Raw genomic sequence first — 13313 nt, 5'->3', positions numbered from 1 at the left:
GAAGTTATTAGCAGGTGATATATGATTCATCAGGGATGGTGTGCAACAGGGGACTTCAAACTTGCCCCTTTTATGACTTGTGGACTTCAACTCCCAGAATTCCTCAGCTAGTATGCCTGGCTGAGGAATTCTGGAAGTCCACAAGTCATAAAAGGGCCAAGTTCGAAGACCCCTGGTGTAGAAGAGTGGATATTAATTATTTTTATTGTTTTAACAGGCTACTCTCCTCTACTAATCAAGATTTCTAAAATGCCTTCCCCCCCCTTAGGTTGATAGTATTAGGAAATACTAATTTACTAATACTAAATCTTCCCAAGTCTACCCCTACGGTATCCTTGGGCTCAAAGAAGGGATCTACTAATTGTCCATTTCACATGAAAGGAAAATCGGCGGTTCCATTAGTTTCTCTCATGCCGTGGGAAAAATAGAAAGACGACACATTCAAATAAGACTGTGTAAGTTCCTATAAAACGATCTCTTCCACACGTTTTGGATTATTATTATTTATTTGCTAAGATCAGCCATTTAAGAAGACGCCTCTCTCCAAACCTCCATCCTCACCTTTTGCTCTGGGTGAATTTGTCCTCCAGGCTTTCACACCTGGCCTCCAGCTGTCGCTTCTCATCACTCAGGGCCTTGACGTGGTTCTGCAGAAGATGGAGCTGAGAGGTCAGCCGCTCGGCTTCCCGCTGAGCCTCCTGGAGAAGCTGCCTCTGATGCTCCACCTCCCCTCGCTGGCGCTGGGATGCTTGCTGGAGATTCTCCAGTTCCAGCTTCTCCTGGGGTTTAAAAACACCCGCATAAAGACGGCTGCCCAAAGTTTAACTTCCCCATCACTGCACCCTCACTGCTGCATGACAGGGCAAGCTCATTATTATTATTTACTTAATTTGTAGGCTGCCTGTTCCCAAGATTATGGGTGACTAAAAATCAAAAACCATAAAATAAGATAATAAACACATCACCCTAGTATTATTTACCTAATCTGTATTTATTTACTTATTTAGAAATTTTATATGGCTGCCTGCTCGCACGTGGCAACTCAAGGTGGCAGAAACGGATATAAAAAGAATAAAAAATGACAAGAAAAATAATAAAATGATAACCCCCACCTCAGCCACAACACACAAACTAGCCATTTAATGGGCTCCATCCAGCTCTGGGTTCCCCAGGCCTGCTGGCAGAACCAGGTCTTCAGTGCCTTCTGAAAGAGTGTCAGAGTGGGGGCCAGTCTAATCTCTGGGGGGGGGGGCTATGATGTTCCAGAGAGAGAGCCCATTCCCAAAATTCTGGATGACTAAAAAATCAAAACCATAAAAAAAAACACATCACCCAAATATACACGAAAATGATAAAGTGGGAAATATAAATTCACACACTGGTGCTCTCTTAACTTGCTCACTTGCAGACGTTTCATTACCTAACAAGGTAACACCATCAGGGCCAGGGTGAGTGTGGGAATTGATCCCTGTTTATGTACAACAGCTTGCCCTGCCTGCATTAGCGGAGGGGCCACTTTCTCCTTATTTAGAAAAGTAATAATAATAATAATAGTAAAGTTGGAAGGGACCTTGGAGGTCATCTAGTCCAACCCCTGCTCGGGCAGGAAACCCTACACCATTTCGGACAAATGGCTGTCCAGTCTCTTCTTAAAAACTTCCAGTGTTGGAGCATTTACTGCTTCTGGAGGCAGGCTGTTCCACTGATTAATTTTTCTCACTGTCAGGAAGTTTCTCCTTAGTTCTAGGTTGCTTCTCTCCTTGATTAGTTTCCACCCGTTGCTTCTTGTCCTGCCTTCAGGTGCTTTGGAAAATAGTGAGATAAGGCAGAGCTTCCTAGGTTGAACCATAGCTACAAAATGTGGCTTCTTTTACCTCCAGAATCAATCTTTCAATTTTGTCCAACTCATTTGTCTTTTGGTTATGCTGAAATTTCAGGCTTTCGAGATCCTCTTTTCCCAGATGGGCCGTTTCCAGCATGTGCTTCAGTTCTAAGGAACGACAGAAAAGGGCACATAAGACCATTTAAGTAAATGTTGGTAGGCATACAGAAAGCTACAGACGTAGCTACAATTTCTTTTTTTTTTTTTTTTTAAGCCAAACCTGTCTTATGCTGCTTTATCAGCCCCAAGATATCCTGTAGCTTTGTTTCTTCTTTTCGGATATTCTGCATTACGAGAGAAAGCTGGGATCTTTTCTCACTGAGCTGGGCATTGAGTTCTCCCTTCTGAACGCTCAGGTCTTCTAGAAAAGTCTTCATTTCCTGGGGAAAGAATGAAAGGGTTTGTTTTGGAAAGCGTGCAAGCAGGCAGCTCCATTCAGATCGAGTGCTGGCAGCGCCAGAGCAACCAGCACACCTGAGGGTAGCTTTACTTTCTGAATGGGGAACGCTGAATTAAAACAGTTCTCAAAAAATAGGATCGCCTGAAAACAACAGAATAGTCCAGACGGACAAAACCTGACAGAGATTTTCTGAATAAGATTTCCAAGCAATTGAAAACAAGCCTCTAAAAAAAGCTGTAATGTGACCGGAGCAGGGGAAAAAAAAAAAAAAGCAAAACCTTTATTAGCTGCTGTTTTTCAGTTATCTCTGCCTCTCCATCCCTGAGAGCTTCTGCAAAGTTGGCGTTTTTCTCAGCAACGCTGTCCTGGAGGAGGCGTAACTCGGCCCTTTTCTGATCAAGCAATCTGCCCACCACGTGTAACTCGTGCTGCTGAACGGAAGTCTGCCAAAACGAGAAAGCGTTCAGGTGCAGAACAAATCAAGTCTTTATTTATCAGACTTCAGGGCGATCTAAGCTCTGTCCTTTATTTATTTATTTTTTTACCTGTCCTGGATGTCAAGATGGGCTAACTGCATTCTGTAGCAGCTCCCTGATTAGTCATGACTTTCCAAAACTCAACCAGCTCATTGGCTGAGCTGCTGGTCAGACAGCGATAAGGCCCGTGTGACTCTTTGTAACATTTAAAATACTAGCCATAGTTGCGCTGGTATTCGTGGATAATAAACTCCCTCTGGTTATGAAGGCAGGCTTTTCCAGTTTTCTATATGGCTGCATCCAAGGGCTAGCTCAGAATATTCTTGGGAAATGTGGATCAGGAAGGATTCCACCCACCTGATCTTTCAATCTCTCCAGATCATGTTTTTTGCTCAGAAGGATGTTCTCTGCTTCTTTCAGGATCTGAAGGTGGTGATCTTCATTGCCTCCTGCAACTTGGATGTCTGTTTGCAGCTTCTGAAGGCTGGAAAAGAATGAAAACTGAAACGTATTTATTTTGGAGGAGGAATTGGCCGTCTACCCACTCCCAAAAGGCACAGCATTATAGAGGCCTGCAGTAGCCTTTTCAGAGAAAGGCACATTGGAGACGACGGAGAGAAGTAAAAAAAAAAAAAAGAGAGAGAGAGGATGAACACCATCTACCCAAGTGATGGAGGTCTGATGTCCATCAGATGCACCAGTCAAAAATACCTCTCAGTCAATATTTCTATCTTCTGGCTCAAGACTTGAAATTCGGAATCTTTCGCCGATACAATTTGGTTGATTTCTTTCAGGATTCCTTCTTGCTCCATCTTGTGCTGTTCCAAATCCTGGGAATCTGCTTGAAGCAACCTAAAAGGCATCACCAAAAATTTCTCGACTGCTTGCTTGTGAAAATCAATTATTTTGGGGGTTTTATTATTATTTTTTAAATCATGAGCTAAACCTAAATGCCCAATGGGCAAATTCTAGGATCCGTGTATCTAATGGAAACCACATGCACAAAACCAAATAATGTTTGAGCTTTTATCTCTTTCGTTTCCTGAGTGGGCGTTAGGAAGTGGGTTTGATCCCATCTTTTTATTCTCTTTTTCATCTTTTCATTCCTTCTTTGTACTTCTGCAAACTAACCATTGCTAATCCAGGGGATTTCACAGGCCCTGTCTTGAGGGCACGGGCAACCTTGTTTTGGATTGTTGAGGATCTATACTTGGAAACTGAACTTGCTGTTCCATTTGAGGGATGCCTTTCTGCTGATTTCAGGGAGAAGTTTATAATAAAAGGCTGAACAGGCACTGAAATCAACACTGTGGTTCAATAATAATGAAAGCCAAGTAAATACGGAAAAGAACAGCCCAATGATCAAAGCAATTAAATTGATTGCAGGTTCAGGAAGGCGGGTGTGCATAAATATACAGGCTACCTGCCGCACCGATTCTTCTCCCAGAGCAACGGTTACACGCCCGTAAAAGCAAACAAGGCTGTTCGTTAAACCAAGAGCAAGTATTCTCCTGAGTCACCACAGGACCCTGTTTTGTTGGGGTGAAGAATGTGATCTTAAAGTCACTTAAGTTCACCTGAACTCCTGATCTGCTTTTACAAGCCTCACAGCCGTCTCCCGGGCCCGTCGTTCCAGCTCCTCAGCGTCTTTCTCTATCCGAGACAAATGTTGCTTAGCAGTGTTGTATTTCTGAAGAGTGTCTTTGGTCTGGAAGGGGAAATAAACAGACCTGTGATTAGTCAAAGAAGAATAATTCTCTTATTCAGCCCTTGGAAGGGCTGAGAAGAAATAGGACAAGCAAGAGGAGGAATTCACTAACTAACAGGTATTTTAGATCACAACTACAATCCGTCCTCAACTTAGGATCAAAAATGGAGCCCAAAATTTCTGTTGCTAAGTGAGGCAGTAGTTAAATGGGTTTTGCTCCATTTTCTTGCCACGGTTGTTAAGTGAGTTAGTGACATGGTTGTTAAGTGAATCTGGCTTCTTCCTGGACTTTGTCAGAAGGTTGCAAAAGGAGATCCTGTGACCTCGGGATGTTGCAACCATCAGGAGTCAATTGCCAAGCACCTGAATTTTGATCACATGGCCACAGGGATGCTGCACTGTTTTCAGTGCCGTTGTAACTTCGGTCGCTAAATGAACGGTGGTAAGTTGAGGACTATACCTGCATTTTTTTAAATGGCCTCTTTAAAAAGACAGGCTGTATTTCCAAACGGAGAATTGGAAATACCTGCGAATGAGCTCTGTATGTGACTCGGCCATCAGCTTTTAATTTAAAAAAACACATATATACTTTTTAAAAAAAATTAAAAAATTACCTTTCCTCTGGTGTTTTCGAGCTCGGTTTCAGCTTCGGCCAGAAGACAGTCTGCCTCCCTGAGTTCTGCCCGTCGCTTCAGAAGCGTCTTTTCCACGCATTCAATTTCGTCCATGATATTTTCATGGCACTGGATCGACTCTTCCAATTCCAGCTCTGCAGTCAGAGCGTCCCCACACCCTTCAATAAAATCTCTAAAGCAGAGAGGAAGGAAGGAAGGAAGGAAGGAAGGAAGGAAGGAAGGAAGGAAGGAAGGAAGGAAGGAAGGAAGGAAGGAAGGAAGGAAGACTGTCAGCCATAAATATCCCCGGTTTTCTGCTCTCCTCTTTATCTAAATTGTTCTCATCCCTTAAGCACCGGTTTTAAACCATCCAGAGTTCTGCAAGGAAAACCAAGCTATTCATTTAATAAATAGTTATGAGATTGATAAAGTTCTCCAGATTTGCTCTACATATCACAGGAGCGTCACAGGAAAAACTTGCGAAACGGTATCTCCTAGCTCCTTCTTGCTTACAGGAATAAAAAGTGCCACGACATTCCACCCAGAGTAAATCTTTTGTTGTTGTTAAAGGATTGCTCACCTGCGCTTATATCTCTTCTGGGCTACCCGCCGCAGCTCTGCCACTTGGTATTCAAGCTCTTCTTTCTCCGTCAACAAGTCCTGTATGCCCTGGTTCAGCTCTTCCGTCTCGTTATTGGGTTCACGAGAAGTCCTTGCGGACCCATCTTGGTGTCGCTGAGACCTCAGCGCCTCTATGCTGTCTTCTAGCCTTAAGATATCGTTTTCCTGGCAAAGGTGGAGACCAAGGGTGTCATTAGAGCCTCTGTCTCCGCATCCAATTGGAGGAGACAGTCAAGATTGAGATGAGGCAGTCAAGCTATTTTCAAAGCCCCAAAAGGCAGAACAAGAAAGAGTGAATGGAAAGTAATGAAGGAGAGAAGCAACCTAGAACTAAGGAGAAATTTCCTAACGGTGAGAGCAATCAATGGAACAGCTTGCCTTCCGAAGTTTTGGGTGCTCCAACACTGGAGATTTTTAAGCAGAGAGTGGACAGCCATTGGTCTGGATGAGATAGGGTCTGCTGCTCGAACAGGGGGTTGGACTGGAAGACCTCCAAGCTCCCTCCCAATGCTATTATTCTATGTTCCAGAACTCAAAGGCTCAAGACATTTGTCACTATCCTTATCGTACCGTCATCTGGTAGCCTAGTCAAATCATTTCCTGATCAGGAGAGAATGGAGCTTGGGAAAAGGGGATTAGACTATACTGAGGGCTCCTGTCTTTCAGCGCCACACAAATCCAAGGATAATAAGTTTCTTCTGTATCACTGCAAAACCTGATGATTTAGCCTCTTACCAAGTCTCGGTGGTCGGGGATGTTGCAGTGAAGGATTCCCAGGGGAAGCAATGGCACGGAATAGTTAGCGGGAAGAAAACCATAATGCAGCTGGATTCCAGCGGGAGGTGAGCCGTAGACGACTGTCGTGGGAGCAACTGGGCCTCCGCTGGCTTGTGTGGAGAGAGGTTGTAGACCGTACAACACCGTCCCCTGAGGCACTGGTTTGCCATCCGGCAGCAGGGTATAAATGATGCATCCAGGAGGCAGAACACAAGGAGCAGTGCTGGGCAGGGTTTCACCCTCGCCATGGTGCCCTTGATGGAGAGACACAGTGAACACCGTCCCATTGAAGGACCCGGATAAGAAACTTTTGTGGAACACAAAGACACCAACAGCGAAGAACTGCACTCTCAGAAAAAGAAACGGTGTGTGGAAAATTACTTCAGAGCTGATGGTTACAGAAGGCCGAGCCCTGCATGGCATATATTGTTATTTGGTTTTGATCTGCCTGGTTTATAATGCAGGGTGTCTGTCACTCTGAAAGCTAGCAGTATGAATAAAATGCCAAGAATATTCCCTTTATAGTCAGAGTCACAACCAAGAAGCACGCTGAGGCACTCCCAGTCCTTACCTTCAACGGGTTCCCAGTGACATACTGTACATAGCAAGGAGAAGTTATGGTCTTTTATTTATTTATTCATCAAATTTTAAAAGCATCCCTCTCCTTCCTGGGAGCAAACAGAGATGCTGCTACGCCTGGGCAAATAATCTCCCAGCTTTCTCTGGAAAGTAAGGGAGTAACTTGCAAGATAGTTAGCGGAACTGACTTACTGATAGAGGAAGGTTCCTGCAGGCCAGCTTGGGCTGAGTTGTGCATGCAGCACTCTCTTGAAGCAGGATAATGTGCTTTCTTGCTTTCGGCAAGCTTCCTGTCCTGTTTGAGGATGGGAGTCGACATGGGACACTGTAAAATAATGCCGGAATCTTTGGTGCTCTGAGATGCAGGAGTAGATGCCTTGGAAACAAAGATAAATAACAACAAATAAACAACTTGAGTTGAGAGGGGAAGGCCCCAAGATAATAAGAGCTTTTCAGGCAAAGATAAAAGCTATGCTTTCAAATCCAGGGAAGGATGGCTTGCAATAGGCAGAAAGTCACCCATTGTACAACTATGAACCCTTCTATCAAAAGATGGCAACATACTATGATGCAGAAGCTGATTTAGACAGGCAAATATCTGTATGCACAAGGGAGGGAAGGAAAAAAGGGGCTATAATCATTGTGCTATGGAAATTCTCCAAGTCATGGCATTCACAAAGCTGTCTGTAAATGCTGTGGTTTTCCTTCTCTTTGGGGACCGGGTCTCTTCTCCACAGGGATAGAACCGGGCTGCAGGGGGAAAAAAATTGTACGGAAAGCGGGCTCTCTTGAAATGAAATTGTGGGAAACGGAAACCGGCTGGGCCTAGGAAAACTTAAAATATTTATCTCACTTTGGCTTAGCAAGGTGGGGAGAGGTTTAGAAGCAGCCCGCGTGAGGCGGGATGAAGCGTGAGATAATATGGCGCTTCCTAGCTCCAGATGTTTTTTTTTTTAATGAAAGCAAGCTGCAGCCCTGAAAAGGACTTGGCTTGGTTGATTGGAAAGCTCCTTTCAAGGCAAACAGTGCAAACGTTTTCATACTTGGGAGGATGACGGCACGAAGAACAGAGGCTGACACCGGTGGGGTGGAGTCACGAAGTTAGCGATGGTCTCGTTCTGCTGAGAGATGGTACATTGGAGTCCTTCAATTTCCTCCAGGAGGCCGTCCATTTCAGCCCTGTTGCCTAGAAGGGAATTTTAAAATGCCGTCTGCGGTTCTAAGTAGGTTGGCGATCGTGCGGTTTTGAGTTAGCTATTCTATTTGGTGCAACTTCTTCCGTGCAAGTTCATCCACATCTGCTGGAAAAGCAAAGAGGAAAAGAAACAAACCTTTTTTAACCTGGTCTAAGGCTCCGCGGAGTCGGTCAGTTTCTGCTTTCTGCCGTTTCAGAAGTTCGCTCAGCTTCTCCAACTCTTCCTTTTGCAACCGTGAAGCCGCCATCTCGGCGTCGTTTTTCCCCAGTTCTAACTGCAATATTGAGGGGGAAAAAAAGCATTTTGGGTTGAGAAGGTGTGCTTTCGAGGGTGCCCCGAACCGAGTCCTTCATTGTCCGCTGCTCTAACCGATTTTGACCGGCTGTCAAAAAACCGGAGGGTGGATTTGAATGAAATGTAAAACCAAGAAGGACCGGGGTCAAAGGCAATATCGTGAGTCCTCTCCTGGGGCAGAGGATATTTCTGATGAAGACTGTCCTCAAATTTTCAATTTTAAAGAGCTTTGGGAGACACTCAAATGGACATCTTACATCCCCCACCTCCTACACATTTCACTCCAGCCCTTTGGTCAATAGTAATAGCACCTAGACTTACACGGGCAGTCTTCAACTTATGACAGTTTGCTTAGTGATCGTTTGAAGTTACAACATCACTGCAAAAGTGACCTAGGAGTTTTTTTCACATGACCGTTAACAGCGTCTCCGGGGTCATGTGATCAGAATTCAGACCCTTGGCAACTGGCAAGTACTTAGGACTGCGGCAAGGGCCCCAGGGTCACCTGATCACCTTTTGTGACCTTCTGACCCGCAAAGTCAATGGGGAAGCCAGATTCACTTAACAACCATGTGACTAATTTAACTACCCCAACAATCTGGGTCCCCGTTTTACCCACCTCAGAAGGGTGGAAGGCTGAGTCAACCCTGAGCTCCGTCAGGATCGAATTCCAGACTGTGGGCAGAGTTTGCCTGCAATGCTGCATTCTAACCATGGCGCCACCAGGGCTCTGCTCCGAAAAGGAACATGTGAACGTAACATACCTGCGCCTCCTTTTCTTTGAGAAGCTTCTGCAAAAGTCCTATTTCTGTTTCTGCTCTGGCCAGGTCCTTAGCCGCTTGGGTGGCCTGCAGGCAAAACCTCTCGGCCTCCTGAAGCTCCTTCAGTTGGGAGGAGAAAAGAAAGGGGGAGGAAACACCAAATCACTTTCCATTAGCCTTTTACAGGTGGGATTGTGCACTTAACTATCTCTTGCTGGATTCACCAGCACTGATCACGTTTGCCTAGCTACAAGTGTCAAACACCGTAAACAGTGAGGAGTTGGTTGTCGTCCTTTTCAAGAGGGGCGTTTCAGCAGCACTGTACCTCGGTACGTTCCTGATTAATCTTGCAGACGGTTCCGTGAAGCGACTGGAGCTGGTCTTTGGCTGCGCAGAGTTGGGCGGTGGCCTGCTTATCGGAAGCGGAAATGGCTTCTTTTAAGGCCTTCAGCTCCTTGCTGAGGCTGTGGAACTGCAGCTGGGCCCTCGCGTCTTCCACTTTTTTCTGGAAAGACCCACAAAAGCGCATTCAAACAGATGTGAGCAAAGCAACACCAAGCGCTGAAAACAATAAATAAAAATAACCAGGATTCACCTTACTCTTTCCAACGGAATGCATCCACGCTAAACAAATTAACCAACAGCTAGATATTTTTGTACGAAGGATATTTCAAGAGGAGACACCCACCTTATTCTCTAAGTCTTCCAGCTCAGCAAGGATCTGTTCTTTCTCCTCATCGGCTTCTTGGAGCTGTTGATCGGTGAGGCCCTGAATTTCTTCCAGGCTCTTCAATTTTTCAACGAGATGTTGGATGTCCCCCTCTAGCTGCTGAACTCTGGCTTCATTCTGCCTTCTCTCAGATTTAATCTGGATAAATGCAAGAAGCAGAGGAGCCAGTGAACGATACTGAAAAGGTATCTTGTCAATATCCGACATTCTACTGATGTCTACTTTTTTTTTTTTTAGTTTTAAAACGTGGGAATGAGGAGAAGTGAGAAGGAACAGGCTGAAAATCTTATTTTATGAAAACGAACATGGAATTTAATGTGTTAGCCCAGTTCCTTCTCACGTACGACCACAATTGTGCCCAAAATTTATGTTGCCAAGCAAAACATTTGTTAAGTGAGTTTTACCCCATTTTATAACCTTTCTTGTCACAGTTGTTAATAATAAGGTTGTTAAGTGAATCTGGTTTCCCCATTGACTTTGCTTGTCAGACAGTCACAAAAGGGGATCACGTGATCCTACTGTCGTCGTACGTGTGAGTCAGTTGCCAACTGTCTGAATTTTGATCACACGACCACAGAAAAAAACAGTCATAGGTCACAATTTTCAGAGCCGTTGTAACTTTGAACGATCACAAAACGCACAGGTGTAAGTCGTGGACCATCTGTACTTAAAAATTTTCCTGCTGTATTAATAATTGTCATAGTTGTAATTTTTATTACAACTCAGGCGCTGTTTTTAGAGAGGTGCTCTCCTCTTCATCAATAGTCTGAGGGTCTCAAGCTATACAACTCTGATTGAGAGTTTGGGTATTATTATTACTATTTTTTTGCTTAAAAAGGGACCCTTAAAGTCTTCATAATCATAGCTACAGAGCAAGGAAATAGGAAGGCAGACAAGTATAATGAGACAGACAGAGAGGATTCTGTTTAATTAGATTCTGCAAAATATTGGTTGCAGGAGAGGGGTTGAGAAAAAGTGCCCCATGAAAACAAATTATTGTTTATAAAAGATTTCTGCCAAAATGCGAAGTAACTTTTCCTCCCACTTGTTATAATTTTGCCATTTATTTTATTTTTTTTCTTACTTTGGCTTCTGCAGCTCTGTTGCAGGCCAGTTTATACTTTTCTTGGGCTTCTTCCAGCTCAGCCCGCTGAGTAGCCATCTGTTTTTGGAGCTCTCTCTCTCTGGCCTGGACAGACTCATTTTCTTGCTGGGAACGAGCTAAGAGCTCAGCAAACTGTTTCTGCAGCTCGGCAAAGCTCTTCCCTAAAATGTCCTTCGGGTTATGGCACCTGTTTTAGAAGAAGCAATTTAAACAACAACAACAACAACAAAAAGATTGTGGCGATTTAAACCACAAATTAAAGTAAACAAAGACTTTGGACGCTTCTGGTTTTAACGCACCTGATTTCTGCCCCAGTCCGCAGCTTTTGTTTGAGTTCGTTCACACGAGCTGAGATTTCCTCGGGATGAATTAAGCTATCGGCTGCGTGATTCATTTGCTCCTGTGTGTCTTTCAGCTGCTGCCTCAAGAGATGGTTGTCCTTCTGCACGCACGAGAGAGACACGTTGTACCATTACAAAGTTGGAATTTATTTATTTTCATTTCGGTCGCAGAATGAAACCTACAGACATCTCATCAGAACATTAATAGTGCTGCACGTTTGCAAGCAAGATTTATTATTATTTTGTCATTCAGCTGCTTTGTTGTTATTACAACAAATAATAATTTCTCTAGCATAAAGGTTTTGTTAATTTTTTTTTTTTTTTATTGAAAATTTTTAAATTTTTACAAAAACAAATCCCCTTCCCATACCCCCCCCCAACCCTACCTCACCCCCCTCCTCCCCAACCTCCCAAACCCTCCCCTAGACTTCCCAGAGCTGAATACAGGCTTAATTGAGAAAAAAACTTAAAACACTTTTAAAACCTAAACAAATTTAAATACAATCATCATTCTATATAAACTCCCTCCAAAAACGCAAATTTAAACATTACTTTCTTTGAATATCTATAGCTATAATGTAAAATCTAATTTCTCCCTCTTTCTTTATCCTAATACAAAAAGATAAACATATAAACCTTTGTTGTACCATTAAAACTAAATACTCTTAGAAAACTTAAAGTAAATACATATTTCCTTCAATCTTCATAATCTTCTCACCTATCCAAAAAAAAAAAAAAAAAACTTAAAAATCCTAAACAAATCTAGACACATTTAGTTAAACAAATTATTTTCTCTTAAAAATATTAATAATAATATTTAAAAGCTTGAAACACTTTTAAATCCTAAACAAATCTAAATACAATCATCATTCTATATAAACTTTCTCCAAAAACACAGATTTAAGCATTACTTTCTTTCCTAAACAAATCTAGACATTTAATTAAGCAAATTATTTTCTCTTAGAAATATTAATAATAATATTTAAAAACCAAATTTAAGCATTACTTGAAACTTAAACAAATTATACTCCCTTCGAAACACAAATTTATTAGAATCCCCTCACTGAAATAAACAAATTATAATCCCTTCAAAACACAGGTTTAAACAATATTATCATTAAAGGTTTAAAACTTAAAACTGAAATATATTATTATCCCAAAACACATATTTAGACATTACATAAGACATTTTCCAAAAACGATATAAGTTTTACTTCTCCCACAATCTCAATAGTAAACTTCTTGTCTAAAGTTCTCATTCAATGTCCATAATTTTCTGTCCAATAACCAGTTGCACCCACTATAAACACAAACTTCTTATCTAAAATTTTCATTCAATATCCATAATCTTCTGTCTAATAGCCAGTTGCATCTACTATAAGCACAATCCATATTGGTCTCTCTTGCCCGCAAGCATCGAAAAAAATGCGTGGAATTCTGCCCTTGAAGATCGCTCCAAAGAGTTTGTAAGTCCTGGTTGACCCACCAGCTCAGGAATCAGTACCTGTGAAACTTCCTCAACCTCCTTCTTCTGTTGGTCTTTCTCTTTACATTTATATGTTACTTTTTCTTTACATTTATATGTTGCACAAGTCTCAGGGACCGATACCTGTAAAACTTCCTCAGTAAATTCCTCCTTGTGTTGATCTTCACAGTTGTAAGTTGTACAAGTTATCCTCTGCCCGTTCCTCTCTTGTTGGTGCCCCTCAAGCTGAAATTTCCCAATTTCGATTTCAGGCAGCAATTCCACCCTTGAAGATTGCTCCAAAGACTTTGTAGGTCTAACTTCTCCCAGAGCTACCCTTGAAGATTGCTCCAAAGACTTTGTA

The 13313-nt window shown here is 42.7% G+C and overlaps 1 protein-coding gene across 2 annotated transcripts in view; it reads right to left on the bottom strand.

Moving 5' to 3' along the window:
• CNTRL (centriolin) overlaps positions 1 to 13313 on the bottom strand; it is a 36065-nt gene that overhangs the window by 8442 nt on the left and 14310 nt on the right. For both annotated transcript variants that reach the window (XM_039327056.1, XM_039327057.1), the window contains 18 exons: positions 11443 to 11585; positions 11123 to 11330; positions 9997 to 10176; positions 9634 to 9813; positions 9312 to 9428; positions 8389 to 8527; positions 8101 to 8243; positions 7250 to 7433; positions 6437 to 6732; positions 5661 to 5866; positions 5081 to 5273; positions 4336 to 4466; positions 3470 to 3610; positions 3116 to 3242; positions 2561 to 2725; positions 2103 to 2262; positions 1875 to 1990; positions 562 to 779 (listed from right to left, as the gene is read on the bottom strand). In XM_039327056.1, the coding sequence (XP_039182990.1) occupies positions 562 to 779; positions 1875 to 1990; positions 2103 to 2262; positions 2561 to 2725; positions 3116 to 3242; positions 3470 to 3610; positions 4336 to 4466; positions 5081 to 5273; positions 5661 to 5866; positions 6437 to 6732; positions 7250 to 7433; positions 8101 to 8243; positions 8389 to 8527; positions 9312 to 9428; positions 9634 to 9813; positions 9997 to 10176; positions 11123 to 11330; positions 11443 to 11585 (3047 nt within the window). The remainder of the gene's footprint in view (positions 1 to 561; positions 780 to 1874; positions 1991 to 2102; positions 2263 to 2560; positions 2726 to 3115; positions 3243 to 3469; positions 3611 to 4335; positions 4467 to 5080; positions 5274 to 5660; positions 5867 to 6436; positions 6733 to 7249; positions 7434 to 8100; positions 8244 to 8388; positions 8528 to 9311; positions 9429 to 9633; positions 9814 to 9996; positions 10177 to 11122; positions 11331 to 11442; positions 11586 to 13313) is intronic.

This window comes from Crotalus tigris, unplaced genomic scaffold (genome assembly GCF_016545835.1).
Source record: "Crotalus tigris isolate CLP2741 ecotype Arizona unplaced genomic scaffold, ASM1654583v1 scf7180000024350.909852, whole genome shotgun sequence".
Taxonomy (NCBI): Eukaryota; Metazoa; Chordata; class Lepidosauria; order Squamata; family Viperidae; genus Crotalus; species Crotalus tigris.
The sequence above is the reverse complement of the archived record's forward strand: the minus strand, read 5'-3'. Positions and strand labels throughout refer to the sequence as shown.